The sequence below is a fragment of the Castor canadensis genome, chromosome 14 (genome assembly GCF_047511655.1).
Source record: "Castor canadensis chromosome 14, mCasCan1.hap1v2, whole genome shotgun sequence".
Taxonomy (NCBI): domain Eukaryota; kingdom Metazoa; phylum Chordata; class Mammalia; order Rodentia; family Castoridae; genus Castor; species Castor canadensis.
Genome location: NC_133399.1, coordinates 105960279 through 105981583, shown reverse-complemented (window position 1 = coordinate 105981583; position 21305 = coordinate 105960279). Strand labels below are relative to the sequence as shown.

Sequence of the window (21305 nt, the reverse complement as noted above, 5' to 3'; positions counted from 1 at the left end):
TGAATCTTTTAATTGACATGTAGAAAGAAATCACAGTGCAATGAAGGTCAATGCTATGTGCCTATCTGGTGGGCTTTGCTAGATTGTAGAGTCCCAGAAAGACAGTAAGAGCCATGTCCGCATGTACTGGTCTTGGGCTCAGAGCCTGGCACATAGTCAGGAAAGCTCAGTGCATGCTTGAAGAGAGTCATCTCACCCCCACCCCAAGCAACTCTGTCCTTCTACTATGGGTCTGGCTCTGGGCTAGGGCCTAGGGGAGATGCCAAGATGGAGATACGGCCTTCACAGAGCCCTGTTTAAGATGTACCCATGCCAGGGATCAATGGCCTCGTGTCCTTCATAAAGAGAATGGTGTGGCATCATGAGAACCATGGTTGCGGAGAACAATAGCTTCGGCCAAAATGAGGTCAAGGTCCAGTGCCAACTTGGTGATCTGTGCGTGGGTCACTGAGTAGGGTTGATGGGAGCAGTGAATCCCTGGGCTGTCCTGGAGGCCAGTCCCCAGCCTCTGTGAGAACTTTGCTGCTACATTAAACCCTTTGCAATGGAATCTGGAGTTTCTGAGCTAGGCAGGACCTAGTGCAACTTCTCCATTTTGCAGCAACTAAAGCCCAGAGAAGTGAAATGAGGTCCCAGTGTCTTCTTGAGCAGAGCCTGGAGTCCACTGGACCTCTCAGGGGAAGGGGGAGAGGGATACAGTGTGCTGGGAGCTGGGAGCTCTCCAAGTTGCCAGAATCCAGTTCTGTGGCACTGGGTCCCTACATCTTGCCTGACATGACCTGCTCTCCAACCCCCAATCTCCCAACCCTCTGCTAGTCCCTCTGTTTCTCCTTCCTAGACTGTCTATGTGAAACAATGTTAGTGAAAACCAGAGCCCTGACAGTCAATAAAAACCTCCCAGTCTTTTCCCTGCCACTGCCTGCCGTGGGATGTGGCCCTGCAACCGTTCATGTGGTGTGCCAGCAGAGAGGCTGAGGTCCTGTTGTTGGGTTGGCTGGGGGCTGAGGGCAGCCAATGGGTGATAGTACCGGCCTGGACTTGGAGGAGCCAGAGGACGGCACCTGTCCTTTGGTCTCTAACAAGTCCCTCCTAGCACAGCAGCCAGAACAACACAGACTGATTTCCACATATGGGCTGCCTCCCCCAGCCTGGCAGGCCTCGCTGGGAACTGGCAAGGCCACAGTGTCTGTCTTCATCCTCATTCTGTTTCTGGAATCTGGGCCAGCTGAGGTTTGGAGAAGCAGAGAGCCATTCAGAGGAGAAGAGGCCCCATGAGGCTGTTTGACTGGTAGAGCAACACTGGGCTCCCTCAACTGAGACTTGCACTTAATACAATTGAGAGTTGCAGTTTCCAAGTGTCCATATTGCTCTGTACCCCCTGTTAGCACCATTCCTCTCTCCGGCGGGGTTGGCAGGCACCCCTCACCTGTGTTTGTGCTCCTCGGAGGTTTCTTTGTGTTTGTCCACTACCTGCCCTGGGAATAGGGAGACCCTGGTTCTTACTCTCTCTGTTCTTGATCTCTGGGTGGAAGCAGCTACAATCCCCATCTCTAGCTGGAGGAGTCTTATCTTATCAAGGATACCCAGGCTCTCTGATGCCCCTTTGCTTTCTCCCTGGGACCCATTCCTCTGGATGCTATCCTCTTTGGTAGACAGTCTCTCCTCCCTGGTCCTGAGGAACATAGCAGCTGCTGTGAGGTTTCTGGGGTCTCCATGCCAGCAGCTAAGGAAGAAAGGCCTGTTGTCTCCCTCCTCCCCTCCAGTCCCTCCCAGGCTCCTTCTAGTGCAGTTCCATAGCATCTTTTTGTGGATGGGGAGCATTGAGCGCCCATGTGCTCATGGTGGCTGGGCAGAAGCCTTGGTCACAGTGTCTACTTGATTGCCCCAAGTGTGTGTAGAGGCAGGACCCCAAGAAGAAGGTTATATTCTGTAAACTCCCTCAGTCACAGCTACCACCACTAACCCCATCTCTGAGACTCCAGATGGGGGTCTCAGGCAGCAGGGGAAGGAGACCAAGCAGAGGGAAACCATCATGGCTTCTCTCTTTCTCTCTTTCTCTCTCTCTCTCTCTGAGGCATCCATGTGGGCTCCTGACAGGTACCCATTCTGCAGACAAGCCTCACTCGCTGCCGTGGTGGATGGAGCCCATGCCATACAGTGTCTACATAATCCTGCAGCAGTCAGCTCCTGGCTCACCTACTCACATCTTCCACAGAGCAGTTGACATTGAGCAACATTTGTTAACTGAGTGTCGGCTGTGTTCTGGGCACTAGATTATTGCTGCCTCATTTTGCAGATGACAAGTCACAGTGAAGAAGGTGGCACCTGACCTAAGACTCCTAATATGTCAGTGGTCATTTCAGGGCCCTCTCTGAAGAGTGCTAAGGAGTTCTTAAAAAGTGGGAAGGGCCAGGCATGGTGATTCATAACTATAATCCCAGTACTTAGGTGACAGAGGCAGGAGGATCAAGAATTCGAGTCTAGCCTGTACTATGTAGTGAGTGTAAGACCAACCTGGGTTGCATAGTGAGTCCCTGACTAAAAAAACCCACGGGCTGTGGATGTAGCTCAGTTGTAGGGGGCCTCCCTAGCATTATAAGACCCTGGGTTTACCCCCTCACACACACACACACACACACACACACACACACACACACACACACTCTGCAAAAAAAAAGTAGGAAGGGGATCAGAAAGTCTCTTTCCTCAGTGAGTAGAACCCCTGCTGCCTGGCAGCCATGAGTCATGAGAACTGTGAGTCAGCTGGACCTGGTCTGTGCTCTATCCAGGGACAAAGTCAACAACGCTGAGTTAGCATAGGAGGAAGAAAGGTGGACAAGATGCACTTGATCCGACCAGTGATGGATGAGCCACTAATATGGGTAGGGTGAGGGGCAATGGAGGGGAGGCTCACTACTGCTCCAAGAGTGATAAGGCTTCTCAGGCCAAGAAGGAATGATCGACAGTGGCAGTGATGGACGAGGTAAGGAGAGGGGCCCAGAGCACTCTGGAGTCCTGGGTGGGGGTGGGGGGAGCAAGATTACTCAGGAAACCATAGGCTGTAATTAGGCTCTCAGGCCCTGTAGGGTCTAACCACAACTAACTGCATGTCTGAGATAAGTGGGGAGCTCAGCTCTGTGGTCTGCACTCGGAGTGGCAGAGAGGGGGAGCAGGATGGACAGAGTATCTAGGTTCTTAGGACAGCAATACTGTTCACCCATGGGTGGGGTGGACATAAGCAGGAAGACACCCCCCCACCCACAAGGCCTCCCACAGGCAGAGGCAACTCACAAGCTCCCTGGGGTAGAAGAAACTAAAAATGGAAAGTGTGTCCCTTTTGGGGGATTGGCCAATGGAAGGCACTCTGATTGGACACCTGGAGGTCCCAGGTTGGAGTGCCAGCTCTAGTGTCAGCACACTGGGTGGCTGGGCTCAGGTTCCCTCTGTTCCATTGGCCTGGGCTAGGGATTCTCGGTCCCAGCTGGGGTCACCTGAGTAGTACTGAAAAATGCCGATGGACTTGCACTTCTGACTTGGATGGTCTAGTTTTTGACAGACTAAGCCACCCACCAAGAGCAACCAGAGCTGTTAGGGGAGAGCCAAAACATCTTTCTGAAGGCTCTGGAGCAACAGCAAGGGCTGAGGTCCCGGGAGAAGGGAGTCTAACATTCAGTCTAACAACATCCTGGGCTGCTTGTCCTCTATGGCATTGCTGGGTTAGTAATCAGTCTGGGCAGAGTCTGAGAAGTCAAACAAAAGGCTGCAGATTTTAGCACAAAGTGCTGAGTGGAAGTCTTGGCAGTTTCACAGGGCTGGGGAGATAAATATGGAGTTCACAACCCTCCACTCCTCTTCATGCCACCTGACCACATAGTTCCTCTGTCTCAACAACAGCAGGATGGGACAGCTCTGCTTTTTTTTTTTTTTTTTTTAATTTTTCAGTACTGGGGTAGGCAGGTGCTCTACCACTTGAGCCATACCCCCAGCTTTTTGGCTTTGCCTTTTTTTTTTTTTTTTTGAGATAGGGTCTTGCTTTATGTTCAGACTGGCTTAGACTGTGATCCTCCCATTGATGCTTCCTGCATAGCTAAGATGCCAGGTGCACACCACTACACCCACCTTTTATTAGCTGAGATGGGGGTCTCGTGAACTGTTTGCCCAGGTTGGCCTCAAACTGCGATCCCTAAGATCTTCGCCTCCCAAGTAGTTAGGATTACAAGTGAGAACTGTGACACCCAGTTTGCTTTTTCCCTTCATAACATATCAGCTCCTGAACCCTTCTGGTGTGGATGGAGGTGGACCTTAAAGAAGAAGTTTGTACCTCACCCTTCTTGCCCACTCTTGGCTTCTAGTCATACTTGTATTTAATTCACTTATTGAGTAAACACTGCAGTACCTTCCCAAGGTCACAAACTCTTCTGGTTATTTGTGAGTAGGACAAGGGGCCTATGCCACCAAGCAACTTTGCTTTCTAATAATCTTTTGCCCGAGAACACACTTTGTAATTTACAAGAACTGGTTCATATCATTGTTACCACGGCTCCTCATAGGGCAAGGTATTAATATTTCTATTTGTGGATGAGGAGAGCAAGTTAAAACAGCCCTGTCCCAAGTCACTCAACTAATGAGTGGCGATGGCTTTTGTCTCTAATTCCCAAAGGATAGTCCCAGGATAGACACTGTCTAACACAGACACAGAAATTATCCTGCGGACTAGGAAGAGATAAATACGCTAGGGGAGGAACAAACACTTTGGAATCACCATAGGCTTTTTGTTGAGTAAACTGAGGCTTTGAGTTAGTCAGAGCTGGAAGGGGTCTCAAGATCAGATCGGGCCCCTTCTCTTCCAGACAACAGAGCCTAAGTTGCAGGGATGAGGTGTTCTACCTAAAGCTCCAAGGCAAATTCCTTTCCTTCAAACAGACTTGGAACCTCCTCATAGCCTATGGCCACTCCCATCCCTGTTCCTTTATTCCGGCCAGCAGCTCAGTTCCAGTCACAGGAAGACTTCCCAGCCAGCTGGATTTCAGCACCTGTCTGCGGGAGAGAGGATGGATGACCAGATCCCTGCAGGACGGGATGTGTCCTGTGCTCCTGGAAATGTCCTTCAGATATGAGAGACTGCGCATGTGGTGACGTTGACAACCAGGAGGAAGGTTTTCCATAGCCACAATTTAAAATTGCACCCTAAGGGCCACACAGACACATGATTAGGTAGAATGCTGTGGGAAGCTTTTGGTTCCCATGGAAATACTCAGTTCTGGCTTCATTGCCAAAATAAAATTAGCCAGCAGCAACACAGAATCTTTCCCCATACACCACCAGTCTAGATTAAAGACAAGAAATTAGCCTGGTGCCAGTGGAAATGTGCTGGCAGAGGTTGAACCAAAGGTGACATGTAGTTCAGATATTCCACTTTGCTCTCAAGCTGCAGCCCGGTGATGAGAGCTCCACTGTGAGAATAGTAGCAAATGTAAACCTCCAAGACCGTCGTATTCCTGGCATTGTCTCCTCCTCCACAATCTGTCCCATGCCCTGTACCCAAACAGGACGTAGGCAGAACTGTCTTTTGGGTATTCGCAGGCTCAAGCTCTCAATATCCCCTTTTCCAGGTGGACAGTGAGTGCGTGCATCTAAGAACTTTGGTGAGGGGTCAGGATTTTAAATCTAGTGTGACCTTGTGCTCATTCTTAACCACCCCTCCCCAGCCTCTGATTACCTTTCTCTAAGGTATGTGCACCAACATCTGCCTTTTCTACTAAAAAAAAATAAATACCTCTTTTTCTGTAGAGGATTTGTGCCAAGACCTCCAGTGGATTCTGGGAACCATAGATACTACCAAGCCCCACATATACTACATTTCTTCCTATATATGCATACCTGTTATAGAGCTAGGCGCAGTAAGAAATGAACAATAATAGTTAATAAAATAAGACAATTATAATATACTGTAATAAAAGTTATGTGACTGTGGTCTATCTATCATCTCTATCTCAAAGTATGGAATTTTCTATTAGTATTTTGAACCTTGGTGAAACCATGGATGGATGGATGGCTACTGTACAGACTTGTGATGTGACTCCCTGAAACAAAGTGTGCACGTGGACTTTATCATTGGGAAAGCTTCAGATTTCCTTGGTTCCTAGGTTGAAGTCAGCAAAACCACAAAACTGACAGAAGATGAACCTCAAGAACTCTACTAATGCCCTTTATCAGAACATTATACCCAAGAGTCCACAGAGATGGGTAATTAAGTAAAATACTATTCCTGTGGAAATACTCAGTACTTTGCTTAGTTGAAAAAATAAAATATAACAACAAAGGAACAGAATCTCTCCCTGTATGCCCCATCAATCTAGATTAAAGAAAAAATTAGCCCTAGCAGCAGTAGAAATGTTCAGTGATATCAAATGAGGCCAACACAGGTTTGGTACTAAATGAACAAAGAGAACCAGTGGACCAGAGAGGTTGGTTCCAAGCCTGAGCTCTGCAGAGAGAAGAGCTGTCTGGAATTATGGGGCCCTGTTGCCTTCCTCTTGGGGCTCCTTGGATGACTGGGCAAAGATTTTTAGTTCCCCAAAAGTAAGCAGCAGCTTCTAGAACCCCCAAGTCATAGTGGCCATTTATTCTATTCTCTAGAGCCAAGATTTTCTAATTTTTTAGGCTTAACATCCTTTCCATAAAGACATGCACTGTCTGAGGATCAGTTCAGGAAATTATCTAAATTTCTGGTATAAAAGAATCAAGCTTAGGATTCTTTTTGACCATTTTCCAAAAGAAAAATGGATGAAAAGACTGAGAAAATATACTACTGAGAAGAACTAAGGTAACAGTGTTTGTTATAGGCTGAATAGTGTCCCCTTTCCAATTCATATGTTGAAGTACTTCATAATATGACCTGACTTGAAGATAAAGTCTTTACAGAGGTGATGAAGTCATTTGGCTTGGTCTTAATCCAGTAACAATGGTGTCCTTATAGAAAAGGGAAATTTGAACCAGAGATACATAGAGGGAGGAGACAGCCATCTACAAGTCCAGTACAAAGGAGAAACCAACCCAGTCAACACCCTGATTTTGGATGTGTCACTATAACCACATAGCTAAGAAAATCAACTTAAAGAAGAAAAGATTTATTTTGGCTCACAGTTTCAGAGGTTATAATCCATTGTTGGCTGTCTCCATTGTTTCTGGCCTGTAGGGAGGCAGAACGTGGTGACAGAAAGTGCAGAGTTGCTCACCTCATGGCAATTGTTCTTCCCCCTTTCGCTGTATCCAGGCCTCAGCCTGCTGGATAGTGCCACCCACTTTAGGAGGAGAACTTAGCTAATCGTCTCTGGAAGTACCTTCGCAAACACTCCCAGAAGTGTGTTTTACCAATCTCCCGTGTATCTCTCAATCCAGTCAAGTTGACAATCAAAATTAACCATTACACTGGACTTCAAACCTCCTGAACTGTGAGTAAATAAGTTTCTGTCATTGAAGTCACCTGGTCTGTGGTAGTTTGTTACAGCAGCCCTGGCAAGCTAATGCAGTTCAGAATAAAATACTGACAAGCAGAAGTCATAGAACATTTCAGATTAATTAAACGACTGACTTGTGATACTGAATCTAAGGGCAAGTTGGTAGAATTGTCCCGGAGAGGAATATGTCAATCCTTATTAGGATGTGACTCAGAGTTCACTGCAGTACCCACACTAGCCATTCTGTATTGATCTACTTTTCAGAGGAATGGTGTATATGACATTGGAGTAGAAGGCCACTCAAGGATCTGAGCAGCCTTGAGCTTGAGTCCTGGTGTCACTCCTTGCCAGTTGTGAGTTAGAAAGGGCTCAGATAGGTTGGTTGGTTGGCCAGCTTAAACATGGACCAAAAGATGGCCTACAGTAAATGAGAAATGACAGCCCTGCCTTTCTGGATACTGTAGAGAAAAGGATACAAAAGCTTAGGGAGACCAGACTGTTCGAGTGGATTTGTTATTTTAGACCTTACTCACCCACTGAGTGGGGGAGTCTAGAGCTCACAACTTTTACCATGATTGTGAGGGGACCCCTGAATCTTTACAGAGCTCTATGATAGCTCTTTTCTGTAGGCCAGACCTCACAGTGGGAATGGCAGTCACTGAGCTGGAAAACCTAAATGCGTTGGGATTAATTGCCAATAGTTAAGTGGTGTACTCAACTGCCCAAGGCCAGATGAATATGGTTCCTGTAATCGACAGAAGAGTATAAACAGCCATTAGAATTAGTCTGACTCATTAAGACCTATGGCTTGCTAGTTGATCACAATATTCATCAAAGTGAAATAGATAGCAAACCTACTAAATTCTTATTTGATTTGTATAAATAAAAAAGTTGTAGGTTAACAAAATTCTAACTTGAATCATAAAAACAGAGTCATAGCACCTTAGCCAATTCCCAGACTTGAGCCAATTTACAGATCTAGGACCCCTTGAGTGAAAAGGAGATCAGGTCCTCTTGAGGAAGGATGCTAAAACACCACCAAAAATTTATACCGTAACTCTTTGTCCCAGCATTCCCCAAAGGGACCCACAGTCTTTCACCAGGGTAACTGTCCATTGGGTAACTGTCCATTCAGCTAATGGTTAGGCTGAATGGTCACGGAGTTGAAAGGAATATGATGGAAAACTGGTGACAAGGAAATTTGGGGAAGAGGTATGTGTATAGACGTCTCTGAATGGACAAAAGTTGTAAAGGCATTTGTGTCTCATGTGAGTGATATCAGCAGAGGAGAATTTTATGTAACTGTCCATTGGGAAAAGGAAGTAATCATACCTTTCAGGGGTTACTGAACCTTGGCTCTAAACCACACTGAGTCTGAAGACCCAAAATATCACTGTGGCCTCTCTGTTGGGTGGTCAATGGAAGTATGGCTCACGTCTAACTCACATGGAGGCCAGTGGGTCCCTCAACTCATCCTGTGGTGAGTTCCACCATATTCAGTTCCAGGATGCACAACTGGCATAGGTGCACTCAGCAACGGGCCCAATCTCCATGTTGGTTCCTGACCTGGGAATGAGGGCTATTATGGTGGGAAAGACCAAGTACAGCCTGTTATAGCTGCTTCTACCTAGGAAAATAGTAAGCCAAAAGCCACACTGCACTCCTGGAGGGACTTGGAGATGAATACCATCACCAAGGACTTGGAAGAAGCAGGGCTGGTAATTCCCACCACATCCCCACTCAATGCTCTTATTGGGCCTGTGCAGAGGGCAGATGGATCTTGGAGAATGATAATGGATTACTGTAAGCTTAACCAGGTAGGGTCTCCAATTGCAGCTGTTGATTAATTTCTTGGACAAATTAAAACATCCATTGGCTCCTGGTATGCAGCTGTTGGTCTCACAAATGCTTTTTTGTCTATCCTTCTCAATAGAGACACCAGAAGTAGTATGCTTCTGGCTGACAAGGTTGACATATACAATCTCTGTCCTGCCTTGGGAGGACGGCAACTCTCCAGCCCTGTGTCATAACTTTAGTTTGCAGGGATCTGTCACCTTTCTCTTCCTATCACACTGGTCCATTATATTGTTGGCACTGTGCTGACTGGACCGAGTGAGCAAGAAGTAGCAACTACTCTAGGCTTCTTGGTAAGATATCCACATGCCAGAGGATGGGAAATAAGTCCAGTGGAAATTCAGAGGCCTTCCATCTCTGAAATTTCTAGAGGTGGTGTGGACATGCTGAGATACCCCTTCTAGGGTGAAAGATAAGTTGTTGCATCTGGCTATTCCAACAACCGAAGAAAATGCACAATGCATAGTGACCTGAAAAACTGCTACTTTGAGTGGGGCCAGAACAAGAGAAGGCTCTGGGACAGGTCCAGTCGCTGTGCAAGTTGCTCTGCCACTTGGGCCATGAGATCCAGCAGATTCAATGGTACTTGAGATACCAGTGGTATATAAGGATGCTATTTGCAGCCTTTGGTAGGTTCCTGTAGACCCCTTTCTGGGATATCCCTAGAAGACGGCGAAAAAGGAAAATCCTCCTGTGGGCAGATCTTTGGCCAGTGCACCTGGTTGTTCATTTTGCAGGGAAGGAGAAATGGCCAGATGTGTGATTATACATTGATTCATAGGCTTTGGCTAATGGTTAGGCTGAATGGTCAGGGAGTTGAAAGGAATATGATGGAAAACTGGTGACAAGGAAATTTGGGGAAGAGGTCTGTGTATAGATGTCTCTGAATGGACAAAAGTTGTAAAGGCATTCATGTCTCATGTGAGTGACATCAGCAGAGGAGAACTTTATTAATCAAGTGGATAGGACAACTGGCTCTGTGGATAGCAGTCACTGTCTTTCCTCAGCCACCCGTCATTGTCCAATGAGCTTGTAAACAAAATGACTATGGTGCCAGGAATGGGGGTTATGCATGGGCTCAGCAACATGGGCTTCCACTCACCAGGTCAACATGGCTATGGACACTGCTACTCCCGTATGCCAGCAATAGAAATCAATTCTGAGTCCCTGATGTGGCACCATTCCCTTGTGTGATCAGACACCCGCCTGACAGGTTGTTTGCCTTGGAGCACTTCCATCATGGAAGGGGCAGTGTTTTCTTCTTACTGGGATGGACACTCATTCTGGATATAGATTTTCCTTCCCTATATGCGATACTTCAATCAGAACTCCCAACCATGGACTTATACAATGCCTTATCCACCATCACGGTATTCCACACAGCCGTGCTTCTGATCAAGGACCTCTCTTCACAGAAAATGAAGTGTGGCAATGGACCTAGGCTCATGAATTCACTGGTCTTGTCATGTTCCTCACTGTTCTGAAGCAGATGGCTTCAGGTGGAATGGTCTTTTGGAGACTCAGTTACAGCAGTAGCTAGATGACAATACCTGCAGGTCTGGAGCAAGCTTCTCCAGATGGCTACATGTGTTCTGAACCAGCATCCAGTACATACTGCTGTTTTTCCTATAGTCAGGATCCATAGGCCCAGTAATCGAAGGGAGATAATTGGGTGACTCCAGTCACTATTTTAACTAATGACCCACCAGCAAAATTTTTGCTCTGTTTCTGTTTATGTCCTGCTGGGTTTTCTGAGTTCCAAAGGGAGTAATGCTTCCACTAGAAGACAAAACAATGATTCAGTTGAACAGGAAGTTGTCACTTGGATACTTGAGTTCCTCGTGACTATGACTCAACAGAAAAAGAAGGGAATTAATTACTGTGCTGGCTTGGCTGATTGATCCTAACTACCAAGGGCAAAATGTACTGCCTCTTCACAATGGAGATGAGGAAGAGTCAGTATGTCTGGAGTGCAAGAGATACTTTATGGTGTCCTTCCATTTCCTTCAGAAATGGAAGTTTTGGATTGGCCTACCAGGTAAACAACTGTGACCAGGTTGCTTGCTGAGGACAAAGAACATTTGGAACTGGCAGCAGAAGAAGATAGTTACAAATACTAATATTCACTATGACCACGAGACCAATTACCAAAATAAGAATTGCGATTGTCATGAACATTTCCTCCTTATTTTAATGAATACATCTCTGTGCACATATAGCAAAAATTTTGTTTTTTCCCTTCTCTTATTCCCTTTTACATATCCCTTAAAGTATAAGATATATTGACTTTATATCATAGTACTTGAATTATGAGATATAAGGAGAAGAGTGAAATCATTGACGGATTTTCACTCTTCTGGGGAGATTTGTACACAGGATCATTGCATTGTGTTAGAAATATGTTATTATCTTCATTTGGAGATTAAGTATGATAGTCTAAGGAAATGTATATGGGTGCCAAGTTAACACGAGGTGGATCTGTGATGGTTAATTTATGTGTCAGTGTTATTGGTCTATGGGGCACCTAGATACTTGGTTAAACATTGGTTTGGCTGTTTGGGGATAATTTGAGATGAGTTTTATATTTAAATTGGTAGACTGAGTAAAGCATATGGCTTTAGATAATGTGGGTGAGGCTCATCCAAGCAGTCAAAGGCCTGAATAAAATAAAAAGCTGACCTTCCTCTCAATAAGCAAATTCTTCCTGCCTGATGTCCTTCCACCTGGGACTTGCTAGCCTTCATAATCACATGAGCCAATTCCTTATAATTATCTATCTGTCTATCTATCCATCCATCTATCTGTCATCTATCTATCTATTGGTTCTGTTTCTCTGGAGAGCTCTGACAGATACAGGGGCACAAGAGTGGGAGGGAAGAGAAGAATGCACCAGATGGGGCAGGCGAGAGTGAGTATTAAGGAGAGTGGGGAAGACAAGGTCTGCCTATTTCTCTGGGTGGACCCACTTAAACAAATCCATGCATGAAAACCCAGATTTGTATGACAGGAAAAGTTAGAAGCCCTAACATCTTCACAAAGAGGCTGGTAAAGACGTCACTCACAAGCTGCCTATTGCCTGTGCATTTGCTACAGGATCGTGTTAGCTGCCTAGGAGTTTTCCCTAGAAACAGGTGCTTCTGTGCCTGATAAGGTCCCCTTAGGAGCCCATGGGAGCTCAGTAGCAGCCCTGCCCTATCCATCTCTTACCTCGTAGGATGGTGACGTTGTGGAGGATTTCTCCATGTTGCGTGTCCACCGCCTTCATTTCCTCCACGATCATGGAGAGGTTGCGGACATTGAAGTCCAGCCGGGCACTGAGCAGGCTGAAGCGCTCGCGAAGCAGGTCGGTGGTGCCCAGCATGAGGGAGACCGACTTGTTCAGGTAGTAGAGCTCCTCAGCGTGCGTGTGGAAGCCCAGCGTGCAGGACAGGCGCACATCGTCCAGGTACTTGAGCATGCTGTGCACGTGGTTGTCGGTGGCATTGATGTTGGTGAAGATGGTGCCGATCTCAATCTCATGAGAAGTCATGCGTCCTTCCAGTGACTCAAACCTCTCCACCGTGCGGTTCTGGGCATAGCAGGTGTGATACTGGAGGTCATGCATGTTCTCTTCATGGTCATCCAGGAAGGATGAGATGTTATCCAACTGCAGCTGCAAACCCATGACCTGAAGCACCAAGTCATGCATGCTTTCTGAATTCTGGCTGATGCGCTGTGAGGAGACCCCCAGGGTGGCCTGAATGCTCTTGACCACTTCTCCGGTCTTGGCAGAGGTGGTACGCAGGCCACCGAACAGCCGGGTGTAGTTCTGCCAGTCGGTGACCATTTTCTGAAGCGTCAGGGTCTCCTCGTCTGTCTTCCGCTGGATGCCATGGATCTCCTCTGCAGTCTGGCCCACAGTGAAGTTGATATCACGTACTGCAGCCTTGACATCATAGCACTCCTGGGTGAGGTCCTTGAGAGAAAGGTCCAGGCCGGCTGTGGTGGCCTGCCAGCCCCTCACCTGTGCCAGGAAGAGCCCCAGGGACTGGTTGACCTGGTGGATGGAGAAGGAACAACCACCCATCTCCTGGGAGATTTGACTGCTGGTGGTGTAGAGCAGCTCATGGGCCTGGGAAGTCTGGTCCAGCTGCACCTCCTGGGCTAACAGCATCTTCTGAAGCCCCTCCAGCTCCTCCTGCAGCTTTCTGATCTCTTGCCCCAGCTGCCCAGCCTCATGGCAGAAAGAGCAGTTGTTCAGGGCTTTTGGGTCTTCAGGAGAAAGGGGACATTTTGAGTTGCTGAGAAACCATGGGACAACAGTGCTTCTTTAAATCAAACATTTCAAAATTGCATAATGAACTGGCAAGAGACTTTTTGACCCCACTTATTCTCCTAAATCCTGCTATGAAATTCTTCTCAGAAAAGCCTTGCCATCACTATGGAATTTCATTTTTAAGAACGTTTTTAACATCTTTGTGATCTGAAATGCAGGATTTTGGACTTTTTCTCCATACTACAAGGACATTCTCCAGAACAGATCTCAATAATTTTTCTAAGTGGTGGAGAATCTCTTGCCTACACTTTATTTTAAAATCGCTCAAAATATTTTTCTATTTGTTATGTTTTTTCAATCTCATAATATACCTGTGCGGGAAGTGGCACAGGGATTTTTCTCCTTGTGACTCACAAGGAATGAGGCACAGACAAATGGCACTGTGTTATTAAGTGGTAGACTGGGACTTTCTACTTGCATTGGAGTAGACCTTAAATCTTCTATTATGGCTCATTCTACCTCATTCTCTTCTAGAATGTCCCTGGCTACAGCAGGGGATAAACAGCATCATGAATTGTGCTGGTGGTGGACAGCAGGTCATGGGCCTGGGAGGTCTGGTCCAGCTGGACCTCCCTACTTAAGTCCAGAATGAGTAAGGGAAGCCAAGGAGACTTTGGAAAGTCTTAAAACTCACTTGAGATGCATGGTGATCTTTGGGGGAATGGACTAGGCTTCCTTCTCTGCCTGTAGATTCTGGTGAAAACCATGCCCCACCCAAGATCCCCTGCCCCAGTCCTGGGGGTATCCCAAAGCAGTCTTTCTGGAAGAATGATGCTTGGCTAGAAAGGAAGGCAGGGAGCTCGGACTGCCCTTCCTTGTGCCTAGCAGGTAGGTGAAGCATGTCCTGCTTTTAGTACCATGGCAGGGGGCCTGCTCCACCCTGATGAATCATAGACACTGACACATCTAGACACTGGATGCTTACCCAGTCCTTGGATATTTTCCTGCATTGACACAAGCTTCTTGTCATAAATGGACTGGGCCAAGGAGATGTCCTCTGAGAGAGAGTCTACTTTCCTAAAAACTATAGAAAAACAGAGGAGAAGTTAGGGAAAGGTCTTGGTTCACAAGCCATGGTCATTTGTTAAGAAGGCCTTTTTATCAGCCACTCTGCAACCAAACCCACTCACCTTCCCCTAGGAGCCTACCCAATGGTGGCAAGCAAGAATGCTTCTTATAGCCAGAGTTCGGCACATGTTCCTTTAAAAAAACATAATAATTCACCTCCCACTCCATGTTTTAGAAACAGAAAATGATTATATGATAGGGAAAATTTACAAAAATATTAAAAATAAAATAGAAATTACTCTTAATCCTACCATCCAGAGATCATGGTCATCAGAATATCAGGTTGTTCAGGTATTTCTGCTAGTCATATGACATCGATAGTCACACTACATGTACATAGATATACATTTTTTTAGAAAACAAAAACAAAATTGAGATGTCATCTATCTTCTCTTATTTGGCTTCATTGGAATTTTGTCATGGGCAATTTCCCATCAATGCTTCAATCACTTTACAAGCATTCCTTTAACTCATCTCCTCTTCTGAGCTCAGAAATAAAATGTGATATGTAAACATGAGTAATGCTTGATCCTAGAAATAATCTGTATATATGATTGTTTGATAAATTGCTAGAAATAAAATTACTAGGTCAAAGGACATTAATATTTTTGAAGTCCTCAGTACAAGATGCCTTCCAGATAAGTTTATACCAGTTTGCAGCCTGGACCTCTACTAAGGGTGTCATGTTAGCTAGAGGTTAGAATACATCTCAGCAGCAGCAGGACACCTAGATTTCTCCCGCAGGTGACTGGATGTGCCTGGTTATGGCAGGAGGGCATAGGCTGGACTGAAGACTTACAGATGGCTCCCACAGATCCTTTGAAGGTCAGATGTTGGGGGATGGATTCAGCACTGGCCAAAGAGCGGGGTAACACAGCTTCTCAACCCAGACTGATATAAAGTTTGTTGGGTAACTTTGGGCAAGTCAATTAGCCTTCCAGAGCTCAATTTAATCATCTATTAAAGGAAAACGTGGAGCGAGTTGACTTCTAAGGCTCTTATCAGCTCCAAACTTCTATTATTTTAAATTACTTGGAATCTCTGGACTCTAGTTGATATTGTATGTTTCTGAGCTATCAAAAGATTTACTTAATTAGTGATGGTAACATGTTGAGAGAGCCCAGGAATAATGACACTCTGTTAGATTAGTCTAGTACTTCACAGTTTATAAGAGTTGCTATTTCATGTGAGCTTCCTCTCAGTTAAGAACCTGTGTATACATGGAAAAATAGAGGTACAGAGTGACTAGTGTCTTCAATTCCTATTCTAATGCTTCATAAAGTCTACTTTCAAGCCAATGACCAGTGTTTCACTTCATGTAATTCATCTCATTCATTGTGTATTTCACACTTTGCAATCTTACATGGTTTAGCCAGTCTCCTTATGTTTTAGACCTTACTGTCTTCAAGCCAAGAATGTTGGTTACTGAATATTCCCAGTGAGGGACAGGAGCAGGCATCTCTCTAAGAAAGATGCTCACTCTCGGGGCTAGTACCCAGAGTAGGCACCCTGGGGACCTCTGCCTACTCCAGGCCTCATCTGTATATCTAGTAGGTTGGAAAAGCAAATCCACAGGACACTGGATTTTCAAAGTCAGAAGCTAAGAGTGGAATGGGATTGCGGTGAGATACCACGAAATTTGTCTTAATCAACTTACCTTAAACTGTGAACATCCAGAAGGCAGGACTTACTTGAACCTGGCCATATGCCATCACCTGGGTCTGCTACCAAAGTCACAGAAACTTTAGTGCATATGAGAAGTACCAAAGTTCAGATCCTTGGGCCTTACCTGCAGGACTCTGATTTAATAGATCTGCATGAAACCCAGGAGTCTGCAACCAATACCGGAGTGATCTTGATATAGGCAGGCATTTTGAGAAACACTACAGAGACCATGAAAGGGGCTCAAAGTCACCTGATCCGTGATCATAACCTTGACTATACCAGAGGATGATCTGGAGTGCTGAAAGGTACAGAATGAGTTCTTTTGCCAGGTTGTGTCCAGGCACGAGTAGTTTTTAAAGCTCCAGATGATTCTAGCATAGAGCTAAAGCCAAGAGCTACAGATTTTATCCTATCATCTCATTTTGCCAATGAGGAAATGAAATTCTGAATGGGGTAGAACTTGCTCAAGATCATACAGCTAATTCTTGACCAGCGATTAGGAGCCAGTCTTCCTAGTGTGGATTAGCCATTGTTATATGTTAGCCAAAGATGCTGTTCTGGTTGTGTGCTGCAGATGTTAAGTGTTCATCTTTGTAGGGATGGTTTTGGTGTGGGAGTTCCAATCAGATACCCTCCTGTGCCATAGTGGGGGAGCCCTGGACTCACCCAGAGAGGCCAGCACAGCCACAGCCACCAGGAGCAGAGCCAGGAAGAGGTACAGAATCCGCACAGATGTGTGCAAAGATAGGTTCTTCTGGCAGCGACTGCAGCGGGGTCCTGGACGGCCTGTCAGGGGACAGGAGAGGGGCAGTAGCTTAGGTCTGCAGCTGAGGCTGGAGTGGAAGATTCAATGTGATGTTCCTGCTCTGGCCTGCCTTATCTTACTTCAAACCAGCCTCTTAAAGGGACCTCTACGTCCTCATTTGCTACCCACCTTTCTCTAAGTCCTAGAGCTTTCTGGAACAGAGGAGATAGAATCAGGGTCTTCAAAAGACACCCCCTCACTACTGTCATTCTTTGTCAGTGGCACCTTCATCCAGCCCATGGGGTGGGGAACTCTTGGTCTACCCTCTGCACTGTTCGACTGATGATCAACACCACCAGAAGCCTTATTGCTCCATTGGTTGACCAACCTGTTCCAGTTTTCCCAGAACCTTCTGGATTTTAGCGCCAAGACTCTCCTACCATAGAAGCTCATTAATAAGATAGTTTACAGAGACTGGATCTCTCAGTTTTAAAACTAAAAGTCCCATACCCAGGAAACCTGTCAGTCCCAGTTTAACCTGAAGGTTGGTCACCAGTCCCCAAACTGGGCAAATAGCCAGAAACTGAACAAATGGTTATAGTCCACCAGCCAGGTAACTGGCATGGAGGAAGGAAAGGGTCAAGTATTACTGGAAACTCAGACAGGTGAAAGTGCCCAACAGGAATGCAGTGATGGCCTGGATTATGAATCCAACTTCAGCTGCACATGAGGCATACAAGCAGTGATTAAAAATCCTGGTGCCTACACACACATACAGGAAATTAATGTGAGTCAACTCCCTGTATAGCTATCCTTATCTCAACCAGGAATACTTGTTCCTTCCTATTATTGCTTATACTGTCTCTTCAACAAAATTAGAGATAAGGGCAAAATAGTTTCTGCTGGGTATTGAGGGGGTGGGGGGAGAGGGAGGGGGTGGAGTGGGTGGTAAGGGAGGGGGTGGGGGCAGGGGGGAGAAATGACCCAAGCCTTGTATGCACATATGAATAATAAAACAATAAAAAAAAATCCTGGTGCCTGATTCACACTCCAGACCAAAAGAAATCTGGATTTCTGAGGGTTGGTCTCAGGCATTGCTGGGTGGTTGCAATGATCAGTCAAGGTGAAGGACAATAGCTCTCATGTATACCAAAGGCCACTGAAGGCTCTGTCCCACTAGCACTTCAAGTGGCATGGGAGACAATGAAGGGGACAGTCAGAAGACAGCTAGAAGACAGGCCCTGGGCATAGTGTGTCTGGCCAGGGGAGAGGGAAGGGATCCTTGAGGAGGAGCCCTGGAGACAGACAGCACTCATGCCAAATCCTGACTCCAGATATCCCAGGGTCATGCAGCTCTGCCCTTCATGTTCCAGGAAGCAGTAGGGAAATTGGAGCCAGGATTTTGAAGTCATACAGTGAGACAAGTCACTCACCAGCCTGGAGAGGAGAGGGGGACAGTCCTGGGAGCTCTTACCCTCCTGAGTGCATGGGAAGGAAGTCATGTCCTCGTCTTCACCAGCCAGTTCCTCTTCAGTAACACACAACACATCCCCGTCGCTGCCAGCAGACCTCACTGCAACAGAGCCAGTGCCATCAGACCCACGTTGGACCCCTAGCACACCTCTCCCTCTCCAGGTGTCTATTTAGTACCAGTCTCCATACCATGCCCACCTCTGCCCCTGGGTCCAATCCAACACACCTGAGCTTCAGGTGACCTGATATAAGCCAAGGAAGGGGGGACAGAGGTAAGACTTAGGAGGCTGAGGAGCTGGGATGTCCCACCCCTCTGGTAAGGTTATCTCCCCAACTCCATGAGTTGGAAAGACACATATGCCAGCACAGCCACCCATTCTGTCTGTGTCTTGGTCAGACTGCTGGGGTTGAGCAAAGAGAAATAAGAGCTGACTGAGTGTGATCTGGCTTAGTGTCCTTTCATTCCCTGGTCCATGGTAATAGAAATAGAATTCTGCTTCAGGGTTGAGGCTGAATCTAAACCAGCTTAGTTCCTACTGAGACACTGAGTCCAGCCTAGTTGGAGGGCAAGGAGAAGAGGAAGCGGGAGGATGGCACAGACCTCAGTTTCACACACCTCCCCAGGACCCCCCACCCCCGACCCGCCCAGGGTGTCAACCGGACCATGGGAGGAGAAGGACTCCTGTCTGAAAGCCAGTACAGTGTTTCTTCCCTGATCACATGATCCCTAAATTAGACCTGAGCGATGTGTTCTGTTGTTCAGGAGATTATTCACCTTCCCCAGACCCTCCTACCCGTCCTCTCCTGGTAAGAATGTGAAGAAGATGTCTAAAATATGGCAGAATGAGCCAAATCCCCAAGAGGTTGTTTGAGAAATGAGAGATGGTCTCCACTGAGCTAACCAGGGCTTCTGTCCTGGAGATGAAAGTTGATGATGAAACCTAGATTGTTGGGGAGATGTCTACAGAGGTGCCTTTTAAACTATGTTTCCAAAAAAGAGGCAATAAAAGATCAATATATTTAATTTCACAACAATAAAATGAAAACATTTTTGCCTGGCAGAAGAAAACATCCTAAACAAGCCAGGCATGGTTATATATATCTGTAATCCCAACACTTGGGTGACAGACGCAGGTGTTATAGTTTGAGGCCAGCCTGGGCTACATACAACTAAACAAACAAATAAGTCAAAAGAAAATTGACAAAATGGGAGAAAATATTCATAACATATATCATAGGAAGAATGCTAATATACCAAATTTATAAAGTGCTTCTACAAATTAAGGAAATAAGCTGGGTGCTGGTGGCTCATGCCTGTTATCCTAGCTACTCGGGAAGCAGAGATCAGGAGGATCACGGTTTGAAGCCATCCCCAGACAAATACTTCATGGGGCCCTATCTCAAAAATACTCAATACATAAAAGGTCTGGTGGAGTGGCTCAAGTGCTAGAGCACCTGCCTAGCAAGTCAAGTGTCAGGCTCTGAGTTCAAAGCCCAGTAATGCCAAAAAAGGAAGTAAAGGACCAAAAATCCTATAGAAAAATGGATCAAAGACCTGAACAACTTGTGAAAAGATATATAAGATGGCCCTTAAACAAATGAAAAGGTGTTCAGTTTTACAATAAGATAAATACAATTTAAAACTACAGAGCAATGACACATCACCCATCACATTGGCAAAAATGCAGAGACCTGACAATAAGCTCTGTGCACATAGCTATGGGAAGTGAGGTGGCACACAAAATGGCCCACACTTGGTATTGGGGAACTTGACTCATACATTGATCCTTTGACCCAGAAATCAGACGACTATGAATTTATCCAGAAAATACACCTCTAGCAGTATGAAAATGCATATACAGGTTATTAATTGCATGGTGATTTGTAATTCCAATCCTTGAGAACCGTCTAAGTGCACAGCACAGGAGGTTGGTTAGATGGGCATGTATTCACACAACAGTTCCGTGCAGCTGTTAAGGAGAGTGAACAAGGAGACCTCTAACCACATGGAAAAATGACCAGGAGATTGTAAGGAGGAAATCGGGGTGCAAAAGAACACATAACATGTTACCTTTGTTTTTGTATGAAAGAAGAGAAAATTAGAAAGCATACAGATATCTGCTTATCAGTACAAGAAGGAACAGAGAAGGAGGAGCCCAAAAAATAGCAAAGTTGTTTTCTACAAGGACTGGGACAGGGGAAACAGTGTAGAAAAGACAGGAAGAAGTGACACTTCTCTGAGAATAACTTTCGTACAGTTTGGCTTTTGGAAACATGTTTGTATTGTACACATTCAAAAACTCACATTGATAAAATGTAATCTATGAAATGTTTAAAGTAGATTTGTTTATTGCTGTACCGTGTCTGAAGCAGTTCTGAAATTATTTTATTAACTTGTTTATTTATTTATTGAGAGATAGGATCTTGCCTATGTAGTCCAGGCTGCCTCAAACTTGCCATCCTCTGGTGTCCACCTCCCAAGTGCTAGGGTTACAGATGTGTGCACCATGCCTGACTCCTGAAATAACTTTAGATTAACAGGATTGAGTGAGTGAGTAAATGTGCTGACGTAGTTTGAACTCAGGCTTCTTGCTATGGATAAAAAGGACACAAAAATATAGAACGGGTAAGAAAGAACCCCTGCAGACAGAATGAAATTAAAGTATCTATATGAACTTGAGTTTCTGAAGTATTCCTGTTTATGTTTGTACCTGAGTCTGTATTT

At 45.8% G+C, this 21305-nt stretch overlaps 1 protein-coding gene across 2 annotated transcripts in view; it reads right to left on the bottom strand.

Annotated features, from left to right (window-relative positions):
- The window catches only part of Scara3 (scavenger receptor class A member 3), a 45728-nt gene that overhangs the window by 9344 nt on the left and 15079 nt on the right, over positions 1–21305 (bottom strand). For both annotated transcript variants that reach the window (XM_074055217.1, XM_020173206.2), the window contains exons 2-5: positions 18582–18680; positions 17029–17148; positions 14555–14653; positions 12522–13565 (exon numbers count right to left, since the gene is read on the bottom strand). In XM_074055217.1, the coding sequence (XP_073911318.1) occupies positions 12522–13565; positions 14555–14653; positions 17029–17148; positions 18582–18680 (1362 nt within the window). The remainder of the gene's footprint in view (positions 1–12521; positions 13566–14554; positions 14654–17028; positions 17149–18581; positions 18681–21305) is intronic.